This window comes from Carcharhinus amblyrhynchos, chromosome 22, assembly GCF_965287045.1.
Source record: "Carcharhinus amblyrhynchos chromosome 22, sCarAmb.v2.hapA, whole genome shotgun sequence".
NCBI classification, from domain to species: domain Eukaryota; kingdom Metazoa; phylum Chordata; class Chondrichthyes; order Carcharhiniformes; family Carcharhinidae; genus Carcharhinus; species Carcharhinus amblyrhynchos.
In genome coordinates, this window is record NC_137345.1 from 27,173,544 (window position 1) to 27,187,662 (window position 14,119).

Below are 14,119 nucleotides of genomic sequence, written 5' to 3' on the forward strand. Positions count from 1 at the left end.
TGTAATTGTTTACATATGCTCAGCTGTCTGCTGTGGTTTGCAAGCCTTTTTTCCTAGTTACTTGTTTACATAACCATTTAGTGCTGTGAACCAGCTTCCTGTTCTATTAATGTGCCTATAACATTGTCCTATACGTTATTGCAAGTTTCAAAAAAAAATTCATAGTATTATTAGAAAAATGAAGAAATTTGAAGTCATAGTTTTGCCACAGCGCGTTATAGATTATTTTTAAAGAATGAAAATTTTTAATTATTTCAAATGTTCAAATTCTTATGTTTTCAATTTAGCATGGAGTCTTTACTAAGTACAGGCATGACTCATTTATTTGACCGCATTTCCTGTATAAACAAGGGTTTAGGATTAGGAAGTCAAATTTAAACAGAAAATGACAAAACAGTTTGCATGTATTATATAACCCATTTGAAAAAAGAAATGAATTAAGTCACTTCTTTTTAACCATAGCAATATTTCACACAAATCATTTGCAAGCGAATCTGGCTAACTGAAACACTGCCAAAGTGTGTATATTACCAGGGGAAATTGCTTTTTTATTCTTTCTTTGTAACTTGAACATTCCTGTTGGAAAAGGTTGCATTAATACCAAAAAAATACCATGGACAGCAGCATTCCTGCAACAGTGAATTTTTCTGAAACCTTTAACCAGTTAAAGCTGTTCAGGCTTTTTTCAACTGGAGGGTATCTTAACATGAGGACCCTAGCACCAAGAAAATATATTAAAAATAAAAACATAAACAATAAATTGTAGTACTTTTCTATGCAGGAAAACATTGTTTATGCATGCATAACTAGTCTATTTTTTCCCTAGACTCTGGAATGCTATGTGTCCCACAAAAGTAGACCATACAAAGGAATTAAAAACACATTTATAATTGTCATTAGTGAATCACTAGTGAAATTGTCCTTGTAATGCTGCTCTACAAGTAGCATCATGAAAATGGTATTTCGCTGTTTGCCTCACCATGAGAATGCACTGAGTGCCGTGATGTTGTATTTGTGCAGTAGGTATGGACTAAACTACGGTCATTTGCATGACAGGTTTAAGTACCCATTTAACAATGTGATTAACCACACTCTCAACCACACTGACAGTGAACATTAACTACTGAAAACATGGAGTCGCACTCCTTCATTTTAATAAAGTTAAATTTAACTTTCTTTTCCTTTTCTATTCTGTTTTTCTCTCTATCAATCCAAACTTTCTTTCCGTCTCTTTATTTATCTTTCTGCAACTGATCTGACATTGAGTATGCCCACTAGCGATGCTTCCTACTACATTGTTTGTCTGCTGATATCACAATCATTCAGTTGATTGTTTAAGGAGATTCATTGCTTCTTTAGCAGTTCACTTAGAACCCAGTTTTTGATTTGATTTATTATTGTCACGGATAACAGTATACTGTGAAAAGTATTGTTTCTTGTGTGCTATACAGATAAAGCATACCATACATAGAGAAGGAAAGGGGAGAATGTAGTGTTACAGTCATAGCTAGGGTGTAGAGAAAGATCAACTTAAAAGCCTGATGGCAGCAGGGGCAGCATGGCGGCACAGTGGTTAGCACTGCTGCCTCACAGGTTTGATTTCCAGCTTGGGTCACGGTACGGTGTTTGCTTGTTCTCCCAGTGTCTGACTGGTTTTCCGACCACAGTCCAAAGTGCAGGTTAGGTGAAATAGCTGTGCTAAATGCCCCTCATTGTGCCTGAACGGTGCCAGAGTGTGGTGACTAGGAAATTTTCAGAGTAACTCCATTGCAGTGTGAATGTTTGCATATTTGTGCCTAATAAATTAACTTTAGGAGCTGTTCTTGAGTAGGTAGGTAAGTGACATCATACTTTTCACTGCATGCTAATACAAGTGATAATAATAAATCAAATCAAAATCAATAAAGAAGGTGCAAGAGAATGTGTCCGGGCTGCGTGGGGTCAGTGATTATGATGGCTGCTTTTCCCAGACAGAGTTATTGGATGGGAGGCTAGTTTGCGTGATGGACTGGGCTTTGTTCAAGACCCATTGTAGTTTAAGAACATAAGAACATAAGAAATAGGAGCAGGAGTAGGCCATCTAGCCCTTCGAGCCTGCCCCGCCATTCAATAAGATCATGGCTGATCTGTCGTGGCTCAGTTCCACATTCCCGCCCTCTCCCCATAACCCTTAATCCCCTCGCTTATCAAAAACCCATCAACCCGCGTCCTAAAAATATTTAGCGAGGCAGCCTCCACCACCTCAACGGGCAGAGAATTCCAGAGATTCACCACCCTTTGAGTGAAGAAGTTCCTCCTCAACTCTGTTCTAAACCGCCCCTCCTTTATCTTGAGGCTGTGCCCCCTAGTCCTACTGTCCTTTCTGAGCGGGAAGAGTCTCTCCACCTCTATCCTATCCATCCCATTCATCATCTTATACGTCTCAATGAGATCTCCCCTCATTCTTCTAAACTCTAACGAGTACAAGCCTAGTTTATTCAGCCTCTCCTCATAGTTCAAGCCCCTCAACTCCGGTATCAGCCTAGTAAACCTCCTCTGCACTCCCTCCAAGGCCAAAATATCCTTGCGTAAGTACGGCGACCAAAACTGCACACAGTACTCCAGCTGCGGCCTCACCAATGCCCTATACAGCCACAGCAAGACCTTGGACAGAGCCGGAGCCACTCCCTCGCTGTAATGTCATCAACATGCGCTTTTTGCAACTTGTCGCACAAAATTAGAAAAAAAAGATGCAGAGGAAACAGCAATACCTTGCCACAGAAAAATATTGGCTCACTATAAGTTAAGCTGGTTACCAAGTGAGAAGACAGTGTTTAATTATAATCACTTCTCAACTTTGGCTTCCCCAACACATTCAACTGCTCTAAGTTCAAACTAGTTTAATTTTTACCAAACCAAGCACAGCAAGACACAACATGAACATGTAGAACTGCATTTTCAGTTGAATTTAGTACCTAACTTTAAAAACTAGAGGTTACCATTCAAAAATGAAACTTCAAATTAATACTTAGATGAAATAGGTGGTCAAAATCTAATACTGAGACAAATAAAAACTGCCAAATTAAAGAAAATTGAAATATACAAATCTCTAGTATCTGAATGGAAATATTTCAAACGTACCTCTAAATAGAAGTCAAAGTAAGACTTTTTAAAATTTAAATCTCCATATTGAGTTTATAAATGTAACCAAAAGAGAAAATGCTGAAAATCTCAGCAGGTATGCAACATCTGTAAGGAGAGAAAAGAGCTGATGTTTTGAGTCCAGATCATCCTTTGTCAAAACTCCGTCAAGGGGCTTTGACAAAGGGTCATCTGGACTTGAAGCAACAGGTCTTTTCTCCACTTAAAAATGCTGCCAGGCCTGCTGAAATTTTCCAGCATTTTCTCTTTTGGGTTCAAATTTAAGCATCTGCAGTACTTCGCTTTTACCCAGAGTTTATAAATGTATTTATGATATGCAAAGAGATAATTATTGCCAAGAATATCTGGATTGCAAGGAAAAATCTCTGCCACAAAGCCTTTTGCTTGAAACAGTGACTTCAAATGTTATTCAATCCCCAAAGTATTCTTATCAATAGTAGTATCAACACATTGAAGAAACTCAATCCTCATTCACTGCCTGCATTTAAAAATTATATTTTCAGGTTATCCAAAAAATTGTAGTGGATTCAACCTCTGTTACATTGACACCTTCAGAGCAGAAAGAAAACCTTAAATAATAGTTTCTAGGTGCACATCAGTGACCTCCCACAGATAAGATCCCACTCTCCGTGAAGACATTTACAAGTCTCTGCAGGAGTGACACAGTGGTTAGCACTGCTGCCTCACAATGCCAGAGACCTGAGTTCAATTCTGACCTTGGGGGACTATTTTGTGTGGAGTTGGCACATTCACCCTGTGTCTGTGTGGGTTTCCTTCAAGTGTTCCGGTTTGCTCCCACACTTGAAAGAGAGTGTAGGTTAGGGGAATTAGCCACGGAAAGCGTGTAGGATTACAGGGATAGTGCATGGGACAGGGACTGGGTAAAATACTTTGTCAGAAAGTCGGTGCAGATTAGGTGGGCTGAATGGCCTCCTTCCTCACTGCAGGAATTGTTGAGTGTAGAAAACCGAGGAGCGATGAAGCTCGACCCTCTTGTCCAAAGCCTAACTGCCAGCCTCAAAGCGAGAGGCTGGTGACCAGGGTAAACACCACCTATTCAGTTGGGAGTAGTGTGTGAAATATAATTAAAATACAAAGGGAAGAAACAAATGATTTAAAAACAAGTGATATGAAAGTCACCAAAGCCTGATTGATGATGCATTTCATAGATTTAATGTACTCTGCTTAAGTACACAAAAATATTCCTGAGCACGACCAAAGAAGGTGAAAATAAAGATTTCTCGTCACCTGTTCTGAGGGTGAAGGTGCTCTGATTTTCTAGGTGCAGCTCTCACACAAGTCTCAAAGGAGAGAGCGTGTGGACCAAAGTGCTGCTTAAAATTGCAGCCTAGCGTTCAGCTGCTTGTTGAATGGGAAGTGGACAGCAAGCACAAGGAGCGGGCTATGGTGTAGTGTACCGCTGCTGCTGCTCGGATCAAAGGCTCGCCGGCTGGTGGGAGGTGACAATCCCAGTCCAGTCCCAGAGCATGTGATGCTGCAAAATATAAACCTATGAACGGCGACATGCGTAACAGAAGCATTGCAACATATTTTAAATAGTGACAATTTGCCTAAAAAAGAATCCCTGTTGAAAATATTAATAGTAAGCGTGCATATTTGAGTGGGTAGATCATCTCTTAGGAGGATTCTGTATAATAACCTGCTGGATGAGATCCAATCAGAACTTGCTTTGCTGCTATGTAACTCGATCCAGGCTGTGGCAGCTGCTTTGATATTGTTTAGGATTTTTATTTTCAATATATATATTTTTATATATAAAATATACCATTACTGTTGATCGTATCGCCCGCCTTTGGATCAGAGCCAAGTGTGTGGTGTATGTGTGTGTGTGTATCTGTGTGCTTCATTCTCCGTTTCCTTCCAGCCGCCGTTATTAGAGCCAGTGTGATCATCATTCAGGGTAGGAATCGAGCACAGGAACAGGCCTAGTGTGTGTGTGTTGTATATGCAGACTCTGCATTTGCACCAGCTTTTAGTTTCATTTTGATCCAGTAGCGAAAAGGGCTTTTCTATTCCACACTGACGTTGCATTTCTTGTGAGTGTTTTTTTTTCTTTTTGCAATTTAAGTATAATCGTGCAGTGCAACCGATTGCATGCTGATATGACTGTGTTGGAAGTTTCAGTTTTTTTTGTATATTTGGCTGTTGAATCTTCCATCTGTCCGGGCTTTTTCTTCTAATGAATGGGTCACTCTATTATTATTTCCCCCTTTCCCCATCTATTTTGTTTTTTTCTCTCTTTCTTTTTGCAGAGGAATTAAGGATGAGTGACACAGGTGCAAAGCCCAGCCAGCCTTTAGCAGCAAAGCAGGAGAAGGATGTCACGCCAAAGAGAGGACGCGGCAGACCCAGGAAGCAACCCCAAGTATGAGATGTATCATTTACATTTTACTGAAATCGCATACTTTCTCTCCCCCCGCCCCCCCACCAACAGTTCGGCCAGACAAGTCTGCCCCAGGAGTAACTTTACCGTTTTTTAAAAAAAAGTTAACTATCGATATGCATTTTTTTAAAACCGCATTTTTCTCTCTTACCGACCCACGTTTTTGGATTTTAAATGCAAGTTTTTTTTTCCTCGTCTGTTTTCGCATACGCAGTCGTCCTGTTGGTTCCCCGCATCTATTTTGGTGTCACAAGATTACAAAAATGCATGAGGCCGCCTTTTGAATAATGGATCAATTTTACAACTGCTCCGGGTTGCGGAGCACCATCTGGCTGGGGCTGTGAATAAGCCGCTGGAACATTTTTCTCTCTCCTTGTTGTGTTTTTGTGTTGTTGTAAATTTCCCAGAGAGGTGTGTGTGTTTTGTTGAGGGTTTTTTTTTGTTTTTAAAAAAGGGGACAGCCAGGTCGTGTTGCCCTCGGGGTAGTTTCACAGCGGCCGGAGTCCCGAGCCTTCCCTGGGAATCTCCTTCTTTGTTACAATGTTGCTTTCAGCACCAGCCGCAACATGAGACCTTTAAACCATTGTGTGAACCGGTAGTCACAACCCCAGCCCCTGCTCCCATTGGCCGGCCCGCATGTCAATCAGCTGGCAAGCCTATCCAATGAGAGGCGACGTTCGACCTCCCCGGTGACGTCAGCGTGTTGCCAATGACTGCAACCCAAACAGGTCCTCAGCTGCCTTGAACTTTACTTATTGGTGTGACAAGCAGGATCACCGTCATGTGAAAATGCCCCCAGTCGCCACACTCCGGCGCCTGTTCGGGTACACTGAGGGAAAGTCTTAGCCTGGCCAGTGCGTCTTTCGAACTGTGGGAGCATCTGGAGAAAACCCATCCAGACACAGGGAGAATGTGCAGATTCGGCGCAGTCTGACCCGAGCTGGGAGGTACTGTAAGGCAACAGTGCTAACCACTATGCCACTATACTATCTATGTTGGTTGTCATTGTGGCCACAAGCATGGCAAGGGGGTCTTAGTTGGCCTCTTGGCTAAGATCATGGTGGTTAGTACTGCTGCCTCACAGCGCCAGGGATCCAGATCCAATTCCACCCTTGGGTGACTGTGTAGAATTTTCACATTCTCCCCATGTCTGCATGGGTTTCCTCCGCATGTTCCGGTTTTCTCCCACACTCTGAAGATGTGCGGGTTAGGTTGATTGACCACGCTAAATTACCTGAGTGTTAGGCGATTAGCAGGGTAAATATGTGGGGTTACAGGAATAGGACTTGGGTGGGATTGTTGTTGGTGCAGTCTCGCTGGGCTGAATGGCCTTCTGCATTGTAGGGATTTTACGATCCTATGATCAAGCATCAGATCAAGCCCAAGATGAGGTGCAATGCTGCATCTTGTTAGCTTGGATCTTATTTACCTCTCTTATGGGGACCTTGAACTGGAATCAGTTGGATTTTGAATTTGGTTTTTGGAGCAAGCAAGGAATAGATTTGGGTTTACCCAGTGCACTCTGAGCACTCTGGCTTTATAACTTTAAGAATGGAGTAGAAAATTCAAAAAAAAATTCTTAATTGACCTCTTGACTCCCCATCCCACCAACTGATTAAGAACTCACCTCTAAATTTTGACCTCATGAAATAATCTCCCCTTTTTCAGTTCATAAGAATCCCAGAACATTTACAGCTCAAAAAAGGCCATCATGTCTACACTGGCTGAATTAAAAAAAATAAATTTATCCTTTCTCTAAGTTACAAAGCGAGTGCTCAGAGTGGACAGGGGCAGGCCCCTAATCTGTCTCTTTGCTTGTTTCAAAAACTAATTCAAATTCAAAGTGAATCCAATTAATGGTCCCTACAAATGACACATATTAGATTCAAGGTGACAAGAGCAGGCATTATACCTGATCTCAGGATTTGTCCTACAATTGATCTTAGACAAAAGGCTGAAAACCATCTTAAAAACAATGAGCCACCCAGCCCATTTCAGCCCAGCCCATTTTGGTTCATTGCCCTTGCAGGTTACAGTATTTTGGTGATTTTTTTTTGTCTTACCAACTATCTTTTCAAACCGTGGGTTTCATAACTCTTATCACCATCTATGCCCATCAGTCACTGACCTCTCCAATAAGGTAAATAGACCCTTCCATTGCACTTTATCCAGATCCCGAACAATTTTGTACATCTCATTCAAATCTCCCCTCAGCTTCATCTGTTCCAAGAAGAATAACCCTAGCCTACCCAAATTTTTCCTCATAGCTGCAATTTTCCAGACCTGGCAACATCCTCATAAATCTCCTCTGTACCCTCTCCACTGCAATTTACATCTCTTCTAATTTTAACAGGAAAGTGGGGTTTTAAATTAATCTTCTATTAATAGGTATGAAGCGTGGCTTTCATGCACAGATTTTCAATTAGCACTGTATCTTGGTGCATTGATTGTTTCAAAATGGGGGTAGGTGGCAATTAAAATAAAAAAGCCACAACATGGTGAAGTCCCTGCTTGCTGAATTTTGCGAATTCTTAGATCAACCTATTGAGAAGGTGGTCCGTCTAAGTATTAGCTGTCAGTGTATTCACATAGTAATCTGGTTATTTGTCTGCTGTTGTGAAAACCTTTGTAATATATTGCACCTGCGTGCTTTTGTTAAATAGTGCATTCAGCTGTATTAGAGGAAATTTTATAAATAGGTCCTGTACCTTTTCACAGAAATGCTTGTATATTGGGTGGCACAGCGCCAGGGACCTGGGTTCGATTCCTGGCTTGGGTGGCTGTCTGTGCAGAGTTTGCATGTTCGTCTTGTGTCTGCGTGAGTTTTCTACGAGTGCTCCGGTTTACTCCACAGTCCAGAGACGCGTTGGTTAGGTGCATTAGCCATGCTAAAATTCTCCCTCAGTGTAACCGAATTGATGCCAGAGTGTAGCGACTAGAGGTTTTTTACAGTAACTTCATTGCAGTATTAATGTAAACTTCCTTGTGATGCTAATAAATAAGCTTGTATTGGGATAGTTTCAGGCAGATTAAATTTCTACACTAGCCAGTTTTGAAATGTGTGTTTCTGGAGTGGGATTATTTATGGTGTGGTAAACAGAGTTACCTAGAGCATTAAATTTTGGTGTGTTTTTTCTCATTTTATTTATAGAAAGAGAGAGTTTGTTAGAGAATACAATCTGTAGAAGTATGTAATATTATAATATTGTAAGTCCTTTTGTGGGGGGAAAGAACTATCTTGGGTTAATGGTCTCTTTTAAGAACGAGATTGCTTTAGGATCTGATTACAGGTTTTAAAAAAAAGAGCAATTGGCTTTCAGTAAATGTGACCAAGTTGTCTGGGAGATTAAAAAAAAGGCAAAAAGGTTCACCATGCTTGTAATACATTTAACACTATTGACTTTTAAAACAGAATGTAGGTGTTGGGATTCATGCTCTTTGGTTTTGGTGTCATAAAATTCTTTTTGATTTAAAGCATGAATTTTGCAGCTTCATTCTTTCTGGGGTGTCGGATTCTTAAAAATAAAACACGTTATTGATCTTTAGTGAGGTGACAATAATATCACCAACAATATGCACATTTTCAGATCAAGTAGAATGCTTTATCATATGCCCATTAATCTTCCATGTTTCAGTACTACCAACATGTTAGCAGATTTATGATTCTGCTCATATATATTCAGAAAGCCTTCTTGTTTGATTGAAATGTTTATCGGGCAACAGCAGAAATAGAAGGGACTTTTATCATTCAAAAATGTAAATATTAAGAGGCTTGTTTTGTGATTCATTTTGATGCAAATATCGCAACTGGTTGAAGCTGTCACTGCTGCCTCACAGTGTCAGGGACCCAGGTTAATTGTGTGACTGTGTGGAATTTGCACATTCCCCCTGTGTCAGCATGGGTTTCCTCTGGGTGCTCCAGGTTCTTCCCATAGTCGAAAAATGTATGGGTTAGGTTGATTGACCATGCTAAATTGACCCCTAGTGCCAGGGGAACAGGTAAATACTTGTGGTTATGGGGATAGACCTGGGTGAGATTGTTGTTGGTACCAGCCTCCTTCTGCACTGTAGGGATTCTGTGACTGTCATTTGCTGAAAGCAGAGCAATCCTGCAACAAAGCATAATCATGGATGAAGCAGATAAACCCATTCTATTTCCCTGTGCTAGTATGGTCCAATGAGCAAATGTTATAGGTATCTGCATGTAGCTAGAGGTTTGTATTGCAGAGCTGTGCCATTAATCTTTTTATTCTCTTCCATTTTAATAGGAACCAACTGGAGCTCCTACTCCAAAACGACCACGGGGAAGACCAAAAGGAAGCAAAAACAAAGTTTCTGCTAAATCTGGAAGAGTAAGTACATGTAATCCATATCATTTTTTAAACTTGTATACCCTATCAAAGCATCATTAAAAATGATCATGTGTGACATTTTATCTCGTCTATCTTTCCTTGACTGTTAAATGATCAAATCATTCGCCATTGGCAAGTGGAAACCATTTCAGCCAAGATATTTTTAAAATGGAGAGTGGGAAAATATGGGTTGTTTCTGGGATGACAATGTGTAACTGTTAGAGAGCATTTGGGACTCAGCTATATCAATTATTGATGGAGGAACCAAATGTATTGCATCAAAATTTATAAAAATACAAAGCCAGAACGAAAAGTAAGATGTGAATGTTACAATGTAACCAATGGCAACATGCTGTGATAGTCAGTTGACCAGTTGACCTGGTAGAAAAAGGAAGCAGGTGAGGATGGAGAAGCACTTGTGGCTGAAGTGGTGTGTAAAGAAGAATCTGAATTAAACTTTTACTGTGGATTTACTTTGAAGTTGTTTTTTGTTTATTATTACTTGCTTTTGGAGGATTCTTACTGCTGAATGAACAGTGGGGAGGGCATAAAGAGAATGAGAAGAGATTATAAGCTCATTAAATAAAAGCAAACTATCGAGGATGATAGAAGTCTATATACAGCAGGCCTGGCAATATTTATGGAGAGAGAAACAGAATTGACATTTCTATTCGAATATAACTCTTCTTCACAACTGGAGATGTGACCATATACACTGAGTATTCCTGTTTTTAGACTTGTTAAACGATTGGGAAAGTATTTGGCAGCTGGAATATAAACGTGTGAATATGCAGAGTTATCCATTTTGGTAGAAAGATTGGAAATGCAGACTTTCTTTTAATGATGAAACTAGAAAATGTTGGTGCACCGAGGATTTGGGTGTCCATGAACACAAATTACAGAAAGTTGACATGCAAGTACAGCAAGCAATTAGGAAGGCAAATGAAATGTCAGCCTTTATTGCGAGAAGTTAGAACATGAGTAAGAAATTTTTACTGAGGTTATATAGGTGTTTAGCAAGATCATATTTAGAGTACTGTAATGATGCACTTTCAGAAACTTCATTAGTTATCGAAAAGGGATTTATCTGGTGATCTTCAAAAGCAGCAGCATGTTTGCAAATAGCTCTAAATTGCTCTGCCTGGGAGAACTCCTCCTCCTGGGGTGATTCCTCACCCTGAGTCCGTATTGGTCACGCAGGCCAGGTGACCCTGAATCTGCTGTGTTGCCCTTAAAGGGACAATTACCATATGTATGGTGTACAGTTGTGGTCTTCGTATCTAGTGAAGATTGTATTTGCTTTAAAAAGGATCACAGTATTGATTTCTGGAATGAGAGGGCTGTTCTACGGGTAGAGATTCAGTAAGATGTATCTATATTCTCTGCGGAAGCAGTTTTCCCCTAGCTGTAGAGACTACAACTGGTCTCAGAGTAAGGGTCAACTATTTAGGACTGAGATGAGCAAAGATTTCCCCATTCTGAAAATTGTGAATTATTGGAGCAAAGTGAATTCTCAGTCATTGAGTATATTCAGGATTGAAATTAACTAAGCTTTCAGGCAGTATGAGAACTGAGGAATATGGGGATAAGATGAGATAGTGAAATGGACACAGAAGTTGAACAGGGCAGTTTGGCCGATTCTAGCCCCTTTTTTTTAATTTGTTTTAATGACAGGCTAGTTATGATTTGAAGTTGCAGAGATCTGCAGATATGTTATTTGGTGTATGTACCTAATAGCAGATGTGTGTTTATTGAAACAAGTCAGATTACTCAATTTTGGACAGAAATGTCACTTTGTGCCTTAAAAGCATTTATGAACATTCTGTGGCTCATACGGTGTGTATATAAATTATCGTCGGAAATAGCTAGATCTAATGTATAGATGTGCAGAAGCTGTAGTCTCAATGTAAACCAATCTCACTTGTGCCCCTACTGCCCCAGTGTGACATTTGAGTTTCTTTTTCGTGACTGAGTATATTTTCTCCAGAATCTGGGCTGAAATTGTGCTCACTTCAGACCAGTTGTAGGCTTAGTTAATATATTGGTACCAATATCCTTCAGAAACAAAAGTAGAGGTCAGCCTGCTTTAGTAATGCACTGGATCATAGAATTCCTATAATGCAAAAGGAGGTCCATCGAGACTGCACCAACTCTCCAACAGAGCATCCTACCCAGGCCCTATCCTCATAACCCCACATATTTACCCCGCTAATCCCCCTAACCTACACATCTTGGAACACTAAGGGACAATTTAGCATGGCCAATCCACCCAACTTGCACGGTCTTTGGAGCATGAGAGGAAATCGGAGAACCCAGAGGAAATCCAAGCAGACGCAGGGAGAACGGGCAAACTCCACACACAAAATCATCCAAGGCCAGAATTAAATCCAGGTTCCTGGCACTGTGAGGCAGCAGTGCTTACCACTGTGCCATCCTGCTGTGCACCAGGATGCTTTAATATCATGATTTTCTTTTATTTTAATATCATGATTTTCTTTTATTTTAATATCATTTTCTTTTAATCTATCACCACACATGATCAGCCTGAAATCACCAGTAGTCCACCTTAATGCTATTTAGGTCAGATTACTCTCAACAAATACAAGTATGAAGAGAAAAGTTCTGCTGCTAAGTGTCTGTTTATCAGGTTTAGCGGACTCATCACGATAAGTGCACATATGTCATTTTCCTTTGCTGAAATCCTAATGATAACCCTGATATCAAGAGTAACTCAAATGAAATAAGTTATGTACAAATAGTTGCTTGATAGTACCAAACTTGAATATTGTTGAAAAAAGAGACACACTGTCGAAGCTTCTGATCTCATCAGAACAGAAGCAAGAATGTCAAATTTCAACAGCAGCAACAATTTATGCTACATGACAAAAGGATGCTGATTAGTTGGCAAGTCTACTCTCGTTAAGATGTTTTCATGGAGAATGAGCCAAAGAATTCCATGGAGAATTGTGGAATCACAGCTAACATTGTATTTACCAAAGCTTTCATTTTTTGGAACATTGAAGACTGGATGTATGTCAGAACATGGCGCAAGTCCTCATTGTCCAGGAACTTTCAACTTCTGATAGTCAATTCCTCTGCTACTTGGGACCTTAGTGAATATCACTGACTCTTAGCTAGAGTTGGAGATCATAGGCAGTTCTGTCATACTTACCCGAATAGTTACCTAACTCTTACTCTGGAAATGACCAGATCATTTATGCAGGCTCCCTGGCCAACTATTCCACCTGGCTCCCATATCTGATTGTTACCTCACCCGCACTGCCCCACTTACCTCACCCACCCCTATCCATCCTACCATTCAACTGCTCACCCATTTACCAACATTCAAACTGCACCTTTAAATTTACCATACGACAGTGTGTCACATCTTCCTTTCTACTCTGTTCTGAAGTGATGGAGCTCTCCAAGGGAACGTCGTGTTCCACATTTCTGGGAAAGTTGATCTTGGCATCGCAATCAGGGGAAAGTTTAAGCAGAGTGGCAATACAACAGTAATCCACTTCCTGAAAGATCTGCGCCATAATGCTCTTGAATTTTGCAAGCATGGGCTGGTTGAGTATTGTCAGTACCTTGCCTATTGCAAATAGCCAAAGATTATAAATAGAACTTTTAGTAATTAAATCATATGAATAGTAATGGTTGTGGTGCATTGTTAGGCTCTGTAATGGACTTATTCCTAGTGTTGGACATGATGAGGGATCATGTAGAAATGGATAGAATATGCATTTATTGTTCTGAGATGGTACTACACATTGAAAAGCAATGTGTTTGACTCTTAAAATGCGCTCTGAAATGACCTAGCAAGCCACGCAGTTCAAGGGCAATTAGGGATGGGAAACAAATGCTGGCCCATGTCCCATGAATTAGTATTTTAAAAAATGTTCTGATTGTATCAGAATAATTATGCTTCATAAACTTCATAATCATACTGTTAGCTGACCAATGCTTCAATGTCTCGGATAAAACTCTGTATTTTAATATACTGTACTGCAAAAACACAATTATGTTTATTAATGTAGAGTTTGAAGCAGAGGTTTCTTTGCCATGATGGAGAGTAGTTCGGTCACTTGGAACATTTGTCTCGATATCGAGAACAACCAGTTGCTGTAGAAAATGTTTTTTCTCCAACTCCCAGTTTTACATTTGTTATCTGTTACTGAAAACGGCTGATAACAAAAGGTAAAAATCAGTGTCCTCATTA

At 40.2% G+C, this 14,119-nt stretch overlaps 1 protein-coding gene across 6 annotated transcripts in view; it reads left to right on the plus strand.

Moving 5' to 3' along the window:
* Positions 1–4,658: 4,658 nt before the first annotated feature.
* The window catches only part of hmga1a (high mobility group AT-hook 1a), a 102,576-nt gene continuing 93,115 nt past the window's right edge, over positions 4,659–14,119 (plus strand). For 3 of the 6 annotated variants that reach the window (XM_080209799.1, XM_080209800.1, XM_080209795.1), the window contains exons 1-3: positions 4,852–5,062; positions 5,415–5,527; positions 9,814–9,897. In XM_080209799.1, coding sequence (XP_080065925.1) covers positions 4,981–5,062; positions 5,415–5,527; positions 9,814–9,897 — 279 coding nt within the window. In that variant the 5' untranslated portion in view covers positions 4,852–4,980. Of the gene's footprint in view, positions 4,745–4,851; positions 5,199–5,414; positions 5,528–9,813; positions 9,898–14,119 lie in introns of those variants that run through there. The other 3 variants (XM_080209797.1, XM_080209798.1, XM_080209796.1) reach the window with 3 other exon arrangements.